The 12,862-nt window shown below is 47.5% G+C and overlaps 1 protein-coding gene across 6 annotated transcripts in view; it reads left to right on the top strand.

The window, feature by feature from the left end:
* The window catches only part of LOC119953122 (nuclear distribution protein nudE-like 1), a 65,676-nt gene extending 57,489 nt beyond the window's left edge, over nt 1-8,187 (top strand). For all 6 annotated transcript variants that reach the window (XM_038776995.1, XM_038777000.1, XM_038776999.1 and 3 more), the window contains one exon: nt 7,223-8,187. In XM_038776995.1, coding sequence (XP_038632923.1) covers nt 7,223-7,310 — 88 coding nt within the window. In that variant the 3' untranslated portion in view covers nt 7,311-8,187. The remainder of the gene's footprint in view (nt 1-7,222) is intronic.
* Nucleotides 8,188-12,862: the final 4,675 nt, after the last annotated feature.

Genomic DNA, 12,862 nt, shown 5'->3' with positions numbered 1-12,862 from the left:
ACATTTAAATTATAACAAAACAAAGTCAAACCCCCCTACTTAACAAGAAAAAGAAAAAAACCCCCCCCCCCCCCCCCCTACCCGCGCGTCCCCCCCCCCCCCCCCCCGCCGGCGAACCGACAGTCAGACCAACTTATCATTTCTAGCAGCGTCCTCGGGCAGGCCTTGCCCGTGCCACCGCCGCTACCGTACTTCCTTCGTCGTTGTCCCCCCCCCCCCCCCCCCCCCCTCCCCCCCCCCCCGCCCTCCCCTCCCCTCCCGGGTTGCTGCTGTCATGGCCTCAGTTTCTATCTCTGATCCAAGAGGTCTAGGAAGGGTTGCCATCGCCTGGAAAACCCCTGCACCGACCCTCTCAGGGCGAATTTGATCCTTTCCAATTGGATGAAGTTTGCCATGTCGTTTAACCAGGTGTTAACACTCGGAGGCCTTTCGTCCCTCCACTGAATCAGGATCCTCCTCCGAGCCACCAAGGACGCAAAGGCTAATATTCCAGCCTCCCTCGCCTCCTGTACCCCCGGTTCCACCCCAACCCCGAAGATCGCAAGTCCCCATCCTGGCTTGACCCTGGACCCCACCACTCTCGACACCGTCCCTGCCACCCCCTTCCAGAACTCCTCCAGTGCCGGACATGCCCAAAACATATGTGCATGATTCGCAGGGCTTCCCGAACATCTAATACACCTGTCTTCACCCCCGAAAAACCGACTCATCCTTGTCCCCGTCATGTGGGCTCTATGCAGTACCTTAAATTGAATGAGACTTAGTCTCGCACATGACGACGACGAGTTGACCCTCTCCAGGGCGTCTGCCCATGTCCCGTCCTCTATCTGTTCCCCCAGCTCTAACTCCCACTTATCTTTCAGCTCCTCTACTGGTACCTCCTCCACCTCCTGCATAATCTTATAGATGTCCGAGATCTTCCCCTCCCCGACCCAGACCCCTGATAGCACCCTATCACTCACCCCCCTGTCGGGGAGCGCGGGGAACCCCGCTACCTGTCGTCTGGCAAATGCCTTCACTTGGAGGTACCTGAACGTGTTCCCCGGGGGGAGCCCAAATTTCTCCTCCAGCTCTCCCAGGCTCGCAAACCTCCCCTCTATAAACAAGTCCCTCAGTTGTCTAATACCCGCCCTCTGCCAGCTCTGGAATCCCCCTCCTGTGTTTCCCGGCGCAAATCTGTGGTTCCCTCTTAGTGGTGCCCCTATCAGACCTCCCACTTCCCCCCTGTGTCGCCTCCACTGCCCCCAGATCTTGAGGGTGGCCGCCACCACCGGGCTCGTGGTATACCTCGTGGGAGGGAGCGGCCATGGTGCCGTTACCAGTGCCCCTAAGCTTATGTTGCCGCAGGACGCCCTCTCCATGCGCTTCCAGGCTGCCCCCTCCCCTTCCATCATCCACTTTCGTACCATCGATGTATTTGCCGCCCAGTAATATCCTGAAAGGTTGGGTAACGCCAGCCCTCCACTATCCCTACTCCGCTCCAAAAAGACCCTTCTAACTCTCGGGGTGCCATGTGCCCACACATACCCCATGATACTACTCGTTACCTTCTTGAAAAAGGCCCTGGGGAGGAAGATGGGCAGACACTGGAACAAAAACAAGAACCTCGGGAGGACCGTCATTTTAACTGACTGCACCCTCCCTGCCAGCGACAGCGGCACCATGTCCCACCTCTTAAACTCCTCCTCCATCTGTTCCACCAGTCTGGAAAAGTTCAACTTGTGGAGGGTCCCCCAGTTCTTTGCCACCTGCACCCCCAAATACCTAAAACTTTTAACTGCTCTTTTGAAGGGGAGCCTCCCAATTCCCTCCCCTTGGTCTCCCAGGTGTATTACAAAGACCTCACTTTTCCCCAGATTTAATTTATATCCCGAAAAGTCCCCGAACTCCGCTAGTATCCCCATTACCTCCGGCATTCCCCCCTCCGGGTCTGCCACATACAACAACAAATCATCCGCATAGAGCGAGACCCGATGTTCCTCCCCTCCCCTTGTCAGTCCTCTCCACCCCCCTGAACCCCTCAGTGCCATCGCCAACGGCTCGATCGCTAATGCAAAGAGTAAGGGAGATAGGGGACATCCCTGCCTAGTACCTCGATGGAGCCCAAAATATTCTGACCTCCTCCCGTTTGTTACCACACTTGCCATCGGAGCTGAATAGAGCAGTTTTACCCACTTGATAAATCCCTCCCCAAACCCAAACCTTTCCAACGTCTCCCACAAGTATTCCCACTCCACCCTGTCAAATGCCTTCTCCGCGTCCAGCGCTACCACTATCTCCGCCTCCCCTTCCACTGCTGGCATCATAATCACATTTAACAATCTCCGGACATTTGTGTTAAGTTGGCGTCCCTTCACGAACCCCGTCTGGTCTTCATGGACTACCCCTGGCACACAGTCCTCTATCCTGGTTGCCAGGACCTTTGCTAACAGCTTGGCATCTACATTTAAGAGGGAGATAGGCCTGTAGGACCCGCACTGGACCGGGTCCTTGTCCCGCTTCAAAATCAAGGAGATCAGGGCCTGCGACATTGTTGGAGGCAGAACCCCCCCCTCGCGCGCCTCATTGAAGGCTCGCACCAGCACTGGACCCACCAAGTCCACAAATTTCCTGTAAAACTCCACCGGGAACCCATCCGGCCCCGGCGCCTTCCCCGCCTGCATCTGGCCTATCCCTTTAATTAGCTCCTGCAGCTCTATCGGCGCCCCCAACCCTTCCACCAGCTCCTCCTGTACCTTTGGGAACCCCAATTTGTCGAGAAAGTTCTTCATTCCCCCTCTCCTCTTCGGCGGTTCAGACCTATACAATTCCCTATAGAAGTCCCTAAAGACCCTATTCACCTCTTGCCCCTTCTGCACTACATCCCCACCCCTCTCTCTCACTCCCCCAATCTCTCTGGCTGCATCTCGCTTACGAAGCTGGTGTGCCAGCATCCTGCTCGCCTTTTCCCCGTACTCATACGCCGCACCCTGCGCCCTTCTCCACTGCATTTCCGCCTTCCTAGTGGTCAGTAGGTCGAACCTGGCCTGCAAGCTACGCCGCTCCCTTAATAGCCCCTCCTCTGGCGCCGCCGCATATTTCCTATCTACTTCTAGGAGCTCCCCCACCAGCCTCTCCCTTTCCTGCCTCTCCTTCCTCTCTCTGTGTGCCCTTATGGAGATCAGCTCTCCTCTAATCACTGCTTTCAAGGCCTCCCAGACCGTCCCCACCTGCACCTCACCTGTGTCATTCGTACCCAGATAGTTCTCAATGCCCGTTCTCACCCTTCTGCACACCTCTTCGTCCGCCAACAGCCCTACATCCAGGCGCCACAACGGGCGTTGGTCCCGCGCCTCCCCCATGTCCACGTCCACCCAATGTGGTGCATGGTCCGATATCGCAATGGCCGAGTACTCCGTGTCCTGCACTCTCGGTATCAGCCCCCTGTTCAATACGAAAAAATCGATCCTAGAGTACACTCTGTGGACGTGGGAGAAAAAAGAATACTCCCTCGCCCTAGGCCTACCAAATCTCCATGGGTCTACCCCTCCCATCTGCTCCATGAACCCCCTTAACACCTCTGCCGCTGCCGGCCTCCTATTCGTCCTGGAACTCGATCTATCCAGCCCAGGGTCTAACACCGTATTAAAGTCCCCTCCCATGATCAGGCCCCCTGCCTCCAGTCCCGGGATGAGGCCCAGCAGGCGCCTCATAAAACCCGCGTCGTCCCAGTTCGGGGCATACACATTTACCAGTACCACATTCTCCCCCTGCAGCCTACCCCTCACCATCACGTACCTGCCCTCCTTGTCTGCCACCACCTCTGCCGCCACAAACGACACTCTCTTTCCCACCAAAATCGCCACCCCCCGGTTCTTGATATCCAAGCCTGAGTGGAACACCTGTCCCACCCACCCCCTTCTCAGGCGGACCTGATCTGCTACCCTCAAATGAGTCTCCTGCAGCATTGCTACATCAGCCTTCAGTCCCTTCAGGTGTGAGAAGACCCTTGATCTTTTGACCGGCCCATTCAGCCCCCTTACGTTCCACGTGATCAATCGGGTCGCAGAGCGACCCGTCCCTACTCCCTGTCGATTAGCCATGTCTTGTCCCTTGCTCGCCCCGGGTCATCCCTTCTTTTCTGACCCGCTTCCCATAGCGATGGCCCCCCCACCCCCACCCCCCCGGCTCTCCCCTTCTCGTCCCTGGTCTTTCTAGCAGCAACCCGGTGTCCCCCCCCAGTCCCCCCCCCCTTCCCCCCCCCCCCCCCCCCCTGGCTAGGACCCCTCCTAGCCGCGATGTACCCCACATCGTACTCCCGAGAGTCAGCTGGTCTCCGCTGACCCGGCTGCTCCTGCCACATTCCGACTCCTCCCGGTTCACCCCATCTGCGCCCGTGAAAGATCCCCTTAAAACCCCCGAGAAAGACCCGCATAATCAACCCGCTCCCCCCCGTCCCGTCTCCCCAACTTAACGATATAAATACAAATACCCAATGGCAACTAAATGCATAAATACTTAACTAAATCCTTAAATAACAAAATAATTAACTAACTATCAACTAACAGTGTGCCCAACCATCACCCTCCATCAAACAGTATAAATAACCGCAGATAACCATAACCCGAAAAGAAAAAAAGAACAAAAAACCCCCCCAAGCACCCAAAGAAAAAGGGTAAGAGGGGTAAATAACTAAGGGAAATTGGAAACGGGAAAAAACGCCCCATAAGAAGCCAACGACCCACAATAGAGATTTCAACAGTACAAATATACAGAAACACCCAACAACTCGAAACCTTCAAAATATTCAGAAAAGTCAACCGTTCGAGAAAAAACACCCCAAACACTCCACGAAACTGTTACCCAGTTCCGACCTGGCCTGAAAAAGAAAAGGGCCACTTGCTCAATCAAGAGTCCCCCGGCGGCTACGACCGCCGGTGCTCCCAGGTTTTAGTTCGTGTCCAACTTTTCCTCTTGTACAAAGGTCCAGGCCTCCTCTGGGGACTCGAAATAATGATGTTGGTCCTTGTAGGTGACCCACAAGCGCGCCGGTTGCAACATTCCAAATTTGATCTTTTTCGCGTGTAGCACCGCCTTTGTCCGGTTGTACCGGGCCCGCCGCTTTGCCACCTCCGCACTCCAGTCCTGGTACACCCTTACCGTCGAGTTCTGCCACTTGCTGCTTTTCTCCCTTTTAGCCCACCTCAGGACTTTCTCTCGATCACTTAGCCGCTGGAACCGCACCAGCACCGCCCTCGGGGGCTCGTTTACCCTAGGCCTCCTGGCCATGACCCGGTATGCCTCTTCCAATTCCAGGGGCGCCGGACCGGCCCCTTCCCCCATCAGGGAGCTCAACATCTCCGCCACATATCCCGGGAGATCCGACCCCTCCAGGCCTTCTTCCAGGCCCAGGATCCTCAAATTTTTCCTCCTCATCCGAGTGTCCAGCTCCTCGAAGCGACTCTGCCACTTCATGTGGAGTGCCTCGTGCACCTCCACCTTTGCCCCGATGACTGTGGCCTCCTCCTCCCTCGCGGTCATCTCCTGCTGCAGATCTTTAATCGACGCCTCTTGGATCGCCTGGGCTCCCACCAACCTGGTGGCCGTCGCGTTCATGGACTCTAAGAGTTCCACTTTCATCTCCGTGAAAAAACGGAGGAGAGCGGCCTGCTGCTCCTCCGCCCATTTCTTCCACTCCTCCGGTGCACCGCCGGCCGCCATTTTGATTTTCTTCCCCCGCTTTTTTTGGGGAGCTGCTGCCGTTTTTCTTGCCGCTCCACTCCGGGTACCGACCATAAAATCGGTCTAGTTCTCCTCAGGGGACCTTCCCCCACCGGGATTCGTTTTTTCAGCGCCGTTGGGGCCCTCCAATTGGCCCAAAAACACCTTTGTTGCAGGAGCTTCCAAATGTGCGGCTTAGCTAGTCATAGCCGCAACCGGAAGTCCGACACACTGTATTCTGACGCATGGCCTGTTTGGCTCAATGTTAAATTGAATAATAAAATGAAGATTACATTTTCCCTAAGATGTAAGTTGAAATACTCCAGCCAAAACCTTGTGCACTGGGCTCAAGTCTAAAACACTTGAACAAAGTGCAAATTTTACATTAGATCTGAATAAGATTGAATGATCTTTAAATAAAGACCATTTAAACTCGAGATACAACAGTGAACTTAAAAATGAATCTTCGGGCACAATGTTTCAAAAGTAAGACCATTTACTGGTTGTGTTTTGTCTCTTGTACATTAAAAGCTGAGGCATGGCTGTACTTAAAACCAATACTAACAAGTGCACATGAAAAATACATCAAGATATGCATTTGCTACTAAAGTCTTCTGCACTGCACATATTAACTTTTTGAAAAAGGAAAATATTGAATGCCATTATGCCTAGAAGTAACTAATGTGTAGTGGGTTTTGTAATTGTACATGGGGGCAATTGCTCCCATTCTTATTAGAAATAATTTCAAATTGCACTTTATGGCATTGAGACAAATCATAATATGTTTTACACAGTAATTACGTACATCTAAATGTTGATCTCCATTGTAATTGAAACTATATAACGCAAAAAAATGTTCTCAATTGTGCCATGTCTGTTTTGGGCGGCACGGTAGCACAGTGGTTTGCACTGTTGCTTCATAGCGTCAGGGTCCCAGATTTCGATTCTCGCTTGGGTCACTGTCTGTGCATAGGCTGCACGTTCTCCCCATGTGTGCGTGGGTTTCCTCCGGGTGCTCCGGTATCCTCCCGCAAGTTCCGAAAGACACGAAGTTAGGTGAATGGGGCATTCTGAATTCTCCCTCTGTGTACCTGAACAGGCGCCGGGGTGTGGCGACTAGGGGATTTTCACAGTAACTTCATTGCAGTGATAATGTAAGCCTACTTGTGACAATAATAAAGATTATTATTATATTGTGGCAGAGTAGCTAATGCAGATATTTAAGTTTTAAGGCCAGGTATTGCTACAGGAAGCAGAAACAGTATTGAATGAAGTAAAATCTTCAGAAATAGACCCAGCAAGAAACCCAAGCAAGTGAACTGATTAGACTATATAATTTAAATGTTATCCTGAACCCAGAGCTAAGAATGGACTTGATAATTCTCTTTAAGTGTTTCTCAATCTGATAATTAATGTTTCTGTCATGAATGTTGTCAGACTTGTACGATATCTCTAAATTACCTGCTGTTGTTGCACCTTGCATCCAATATTTGAATGTAATCCTGTTTTCTATTAAATTTAGGGTAGTAAATGGTCTAGAACAAGGATCTGCTGGAATTGGATCAGCACCGCCTGCTTCACCACCAGGCATGCTGCCACTCAGTGTCTGAACAGCTATACTGCATATTTTATTTTTAAACACCCTACTTCAAATAACAGAATACCTATTCTACCCTGACTACACTGCGGTTTGGAGGAATTTCTGAATTTTTATCTTGCTCGTTCTGCATTAAATTTTCAGATTATTAAACAGTCTGCCTCTTAATCTCTGGTATACTGTCATGGCAGTGGAGTTAATGTCCCATTACTTTACCATTCATGAGAGTTTTAATGCTTTTTCGGTTATACATTACAACAACAACAGATTTGTATATTGAGAGTTTAAAAATTGAAATCCTAAGCAGTGTTGGAAAAGTCTACATATTTAAAGCTCACGATGATGTATATGGTATTTGTTCAAGCCACTTGTACAATGTGTGACTCTCCAGAATGTTGGTCTGGGTTTCTCGGTTATGTGCCTGGATTTGGTGGTATTTTAAAACACCAATTCCTGTAATTTTTATGTTGTACTGTACAATTTCTGCTTGGTTTTTACTGTCAGATTTATTAGGATATATTTAAACATTGTTTGTTTAAGTGTAAATTGGTTTGTTTTTTTTAAAAAAAGTTGTATTACAGACTTACACACTTTAATTTTATTAACTATTTACAGCATCAATTCAATCACTTTCACATTTTATTTTGTTCCACAATTCAGATAATTACGTTGGCTGTTTGTTTCTTGTTCCTGTATATAAGTTTGCAAACATAACTTTGCCCAAGATATTTGTACATAGCTTGGGCTTTGTAGCATTATTTATTCAGATTCTATATGGCATGTTTAATAAATGAGTAAGTTTACCATACACAGTTGTAACAAATCATATGATATCATTATGTAGAACCTGCTGCCTAATCTTCCAGAAATAAATTTGTTCTTTAAACAGGCGCAGTGTGCATAGTCTATTATAGAAAAGAAAATCATAGAATCTCTACAGTGTAGATGGAGGCCATTCAGCCCATTGACTCTGCACCGACCCTTGAAGAGTACCCTACCTAAGCTATGGCCCGACCTTTTCCACATAATTTAGTAACCCCACCAACCTTTTGGACACTAAGGGGCAATTTAGCATGACCGAGCCACCTAACTTGCGCATCTTTGGACTGTGGGAGGAAACCGGAGCACCCGGAGGAAACACGCAGACACGGAGAGAATGTGAAAACTCCACACAGACATCCGTGGCCGGAATTGAACCCAGATCCCTGGCGCTGTGAGGCAGCAGTGCTAGCCACTGTGCTGCCCTAACAAGGGCGCCTTAACAATTGTTAACCGGAGTAGCCCTTGGAAAGACTTTGTGAAAAGTGTATCACTACGTTATTCATTATATTTTAGCAATTACATCTTACTGAGCTTTTGTAAATATCGCACTAATTGCATGATGTTTACCAGTTTGTGTGAAGCATAAATATCGAAAGAAGGACATGGAGAAGTTTTGTTCATTTCCGCAGTGCCTTTTCCCATGTTGGGTTTAGGATGATATCTCACTGAATGAGGATTTTGGCATTTTTATGGTGCAATGTCAACATTAAGTCTGCCACACTACTGGGTAACACTCTAATCATAGACTACATTGAAAAATTAATTTTTGGCTTATGAATATTTAAATTTCTGATTCCAGCAATATGGGAGAAAAGATGGGAAACGTAATGGTGACAACGTTTTCAAAGGGGGAAACTGCAAGCTCAGGTGGTAGACAGGCTGCAATACCCACACAGTGTGAACTGATGGTGGAAACATAATAGCATTTGGTGTTAATTGGATTAAATAAGCACAGATTTCACATTGACAAACAGCAACAACTTGCATTTATGGTGTCTTTAAAGTAGTAAACTGCCCCATGGGGCTGCTTGCATCCTTTTCCAGCCATCCATCCCTCCTGTCCTCACTGGCCGATGTTCATTCCTAGTCTTCCGATGTAACAAATTTAACTTTGTCCTAGTGTTTAAAGTATATTCATGGCCGTGATCCTTTCCATCTGTATAACCTCTCCCAGCCACCCTAAACCTGTTCTCCTTTCGATTCACTTCTTCTCCCAAGCCTTTGGTTAGCCTTCCCAATATCACCTCCTTTGGCTTGACATCCTCTTTTTCCTTATGTCTCTGAAGTGACAGATATTTTGTTATCCATATTAAGGGCACTATCTGGGTGCAAGTTGTTGGTAGCATTTGTATTCAGTCAGTTTTCCAATAGAGATTAATAACTCGGAAATATCTGATCTGTTCCAGTAGGTCATATAACAAAAGTATGGGCTCTCTGGTGTGACCTCTTAGTCTCGCTATCATTTACCTAGATATTGTGCAGATCAAAGTACACTGCAGATCATCGGAGATGCGAGACCTGTGTATGGAACAAGTTGTGACGCTGACATGACATGGGAATACCAATGTTGAAGAACAGTTGATAATTGGGATTGTTAATGCTTTTTTATGGTGTCATCAAGTGAGAGTTTGCCTCACAAATCACTTAAAATGCTGCCTATAAAGAAATTACTTCCATTTTGAAAGAAAACAAGTTTTAATTATCTTTATTTTATGGATAGAAAACATGTTATACTTACAGCTATGAAACAGCGACAAACTGAGATACCCAACTCTCAATTCATCTTTTTATTTTTCCGTCGTTACAACCTCTCCACTTTTGGCTCTTTGCTATCTATGGATTGGCAGTGTAACTTGCTCTTAGTCTGTCTTTTCCATTTGCTGCCCCAACTGATGGCCATTCCCCTGTCCCGTTATAGCTCTTATTCTTCATTCCCCGTTTTTTGACCCGTGCCTATTTTCCCCCCAATTTGAACCCAGTTTAACCCCTTCGGATCTTTTGTACATATCTCAGCGCTACTTAACCGTATCTATGTATGCATCTATTAAGATTATTGTAACACTTAATCTTTTTCCTCTCTGCTTTTCTGTCATATCCACTTCCTATCCAGCCTATCCTCCAACTTGCGCTAGACAACGTGAGGGATATCCATTACTGTCTATATGAGCCTGGGGAATTAATACTGGGAAATAAGGAAATGGCGGTGGAATTGGACAGATACTTTGCCTCTGTCTTCAGTGTGGTGGATAGAAGTAACATCTCGGGCAGCACGGTAGCATGGTGGTTAGCATAAATGATTCACAGCTCCAGGGTCTCGGGTTCGATTCCCGGCTGGGTCACTGTCTGTGCGGAGTCTGCACGTCCTCCCTGTGTGTGCGTGGGTTTACTCCGGGTGCTCCGGTTTCCTCCCACAGTCCAAAGATGTGCGGGTTAGGTGGATTGGCCATGCTAAGTTGCCCGTAGTGTCCTTAAAAAGTAAGGTTAAGGGGGGGGGGGTGGGTTTGGGTTACGGGTATAGGGTGGATACGTGGGTTTGAGTAGGGTGATCATTGCTCGGCGCAACATCGAGGGCCGAAGGGCCTGTTCTGAGCTGTGCTGTTCTATATGAAAACATTGTTTACTTTTGATTTGTCACAATGTATGGCACCAGTTTACTGAAATGGATGAGTAATGGTAAAATCCTGCTATTCCTGTTTGTCCAGTGGATGGCGGTGTAACTACTTAAAACAAGAACTCCTGTTCTTGCTTTGCTCCAAATTGGTGGTGTAATTTCACAGCCTATGATGCATGGTATTGCTGTTAACTCTGAACAGTGATATTGGGGGATTGTCTTGGGTTGATTTTAGTTTGTAAATATTATATATTTAATGTGTTTAATTGTTAACATTTGAATACAGATTTTAAAAAAATTAATCCCTTGGATAGACATCTGTTGAAGACTGAAGTCTGTTTTCTGGATTGTAAACCCGTATGCTTATGGGAACTTAATTTTTTAATTAAAATTTTTGGTTGCTGCATGGCATCTTGAGGACCTACAAATATCTGAAATGAGAGATTTCCATGCCCAATTTCTGGCAATATTTTCAAGGTCTCTGTGTTTTCTCACTTAAATCTGAATATACTTGAGGCCCCATTGACCTAGCCAATCATTACCAGACCTTGAGTGGCCATTGCAAGTGCTATTATCCCTTATCATCCTTGGCTAAAATCAGCTAAGCTTATCCTGGGTAGCAGGGGTAACCCCAAGCTCATTTTTCCCCTAAAAAATCTTCTCCCCGCCTTTCTTTTTTCCTCAAGCACAAATGCAAGGAGCCGGTGTATTTCTTCTTCCTGCTGAAGTAGTTGATGTCTTCTGTTCTTATGTCACCAACACTGCTTTAAGTGTCACCTTCCATCCACAAAAATGCCCGTAATGCTTTCATCCTTACCAATTATTGTGCTACATTCAACAGCTGGCTTCATTCTTAAGCTCCTTCCATATATTATCTCCCAACTCTGTCCCGCTTGCCCATAATTGTTTTAATCTCTTCAGTTTCTACCTGTCTCACAAAGGAGCTAATATTCTGTGGTGCTTCATCCTTCCTTGACCCCTCTATAGTCCTTAAAGCAGTGACCCACACCGTCCTCTTCCAACACCTGTCCTTGTCATTCAGCTTCTTGGGCTTGCCCTGGCACAGTTTCACTCATACCTTCCCAGATGCAGCCAGAGCACCTTCACTCACTCATGGTCACGTGCAGAGATTCCAAGAAGAGTCCGTAACCAGGGCCATAATTTTAAAGTGAGGGGCAGGAGGTTTAGAGGGGATTTAAGGAAACATTCTTTTCACCCAGAGGGTGGTGGGAGTCTGGAATGCACTGCCTGGGGGGGGGGGGGGGGGGGGGGGGGGGGGGGGGGAAGAGGTGGGAAACTGGGCAACCTTTTTATAAAGTACATGGATGAGCACTTGAAATGCCAAGTGCTGGAAAGTGGGAGTAGCGTAGGTTTAGTGCAGTTTTGTCGGTGCAGATTCGAAGGGCTTCTGTACTGAATGACTTTATAATAGACATTCTTAAGAATCTAAATTTGGACCAATATGGACCTGTCAAAATAATGCTGTGAGCTTAGTGTAATTAGATAGCACTCACTGACATGTAAAAAAAAAAATCATTGCCCACGCTGAACGGTGATACCACAAATATGAATTTGTATGTCTGTGAAATGGATTATGAATCATTTTCAGATTTTTAAACAACTTGCATTTGTGAATGGTGAGCATACATTCAGACATTACTCATCCAGGAAGGGCCCATTATCATAAGCTGGTTTGTGTTAGGCATGTTTAACATGCTCCCCAGCATGGTTGTGTACTAATATTGCAACTTAATTTTCATGGCACACTAAAGTTGGAGCACGCTGTTCAATATTCTGTGCTGGAAACAAAAGCACATCACAAGATCAAAAACAGTAGACACCATCTCTGATTGCTTTTCTTTGGATGTAAAAATAGAAAGGCAATACATATGCACAATTATCTTGTGATAACTGAAGAACAGGAAATGAACAAAGTAACAAGAAGCAGCTGGGCTGCTAGCACCCCCTGCGATAATTCCGCTCTTTTGCAGTATTATTTGTGGACCCTCGTCAACACTTTTTGAAATGGAGATTTTTGGAAAAGTAAATTCATAAAGCTTGGTTTAAAGGAAAAATATACTTTGGAGCAGGTTTACCAGGAAGCTAGCTGTCTTTTGAAGGTACTCATTCTG

Source organism: Scyliorhinus canicula, chromosome 18 (genome assembly GCF_902713615.1).
Source record: "Scyliorhinus canicula chromosome 18, sScyCan1.1, whole genome shotgun sequence".
NCBI classification, from domain to species: domain Eukaryota; kingdom Metazoa; phylum Chordata; class Chondrichthyes; order Carcharhiniformes; family Scyliorhinidae; genus Scyliorhinus; species Scyliorhinus canicula.
Note: the sequence above shows the minus strand (reverse complement) of the source record. Positions and strands in the feature narration are given on the sequence as shown.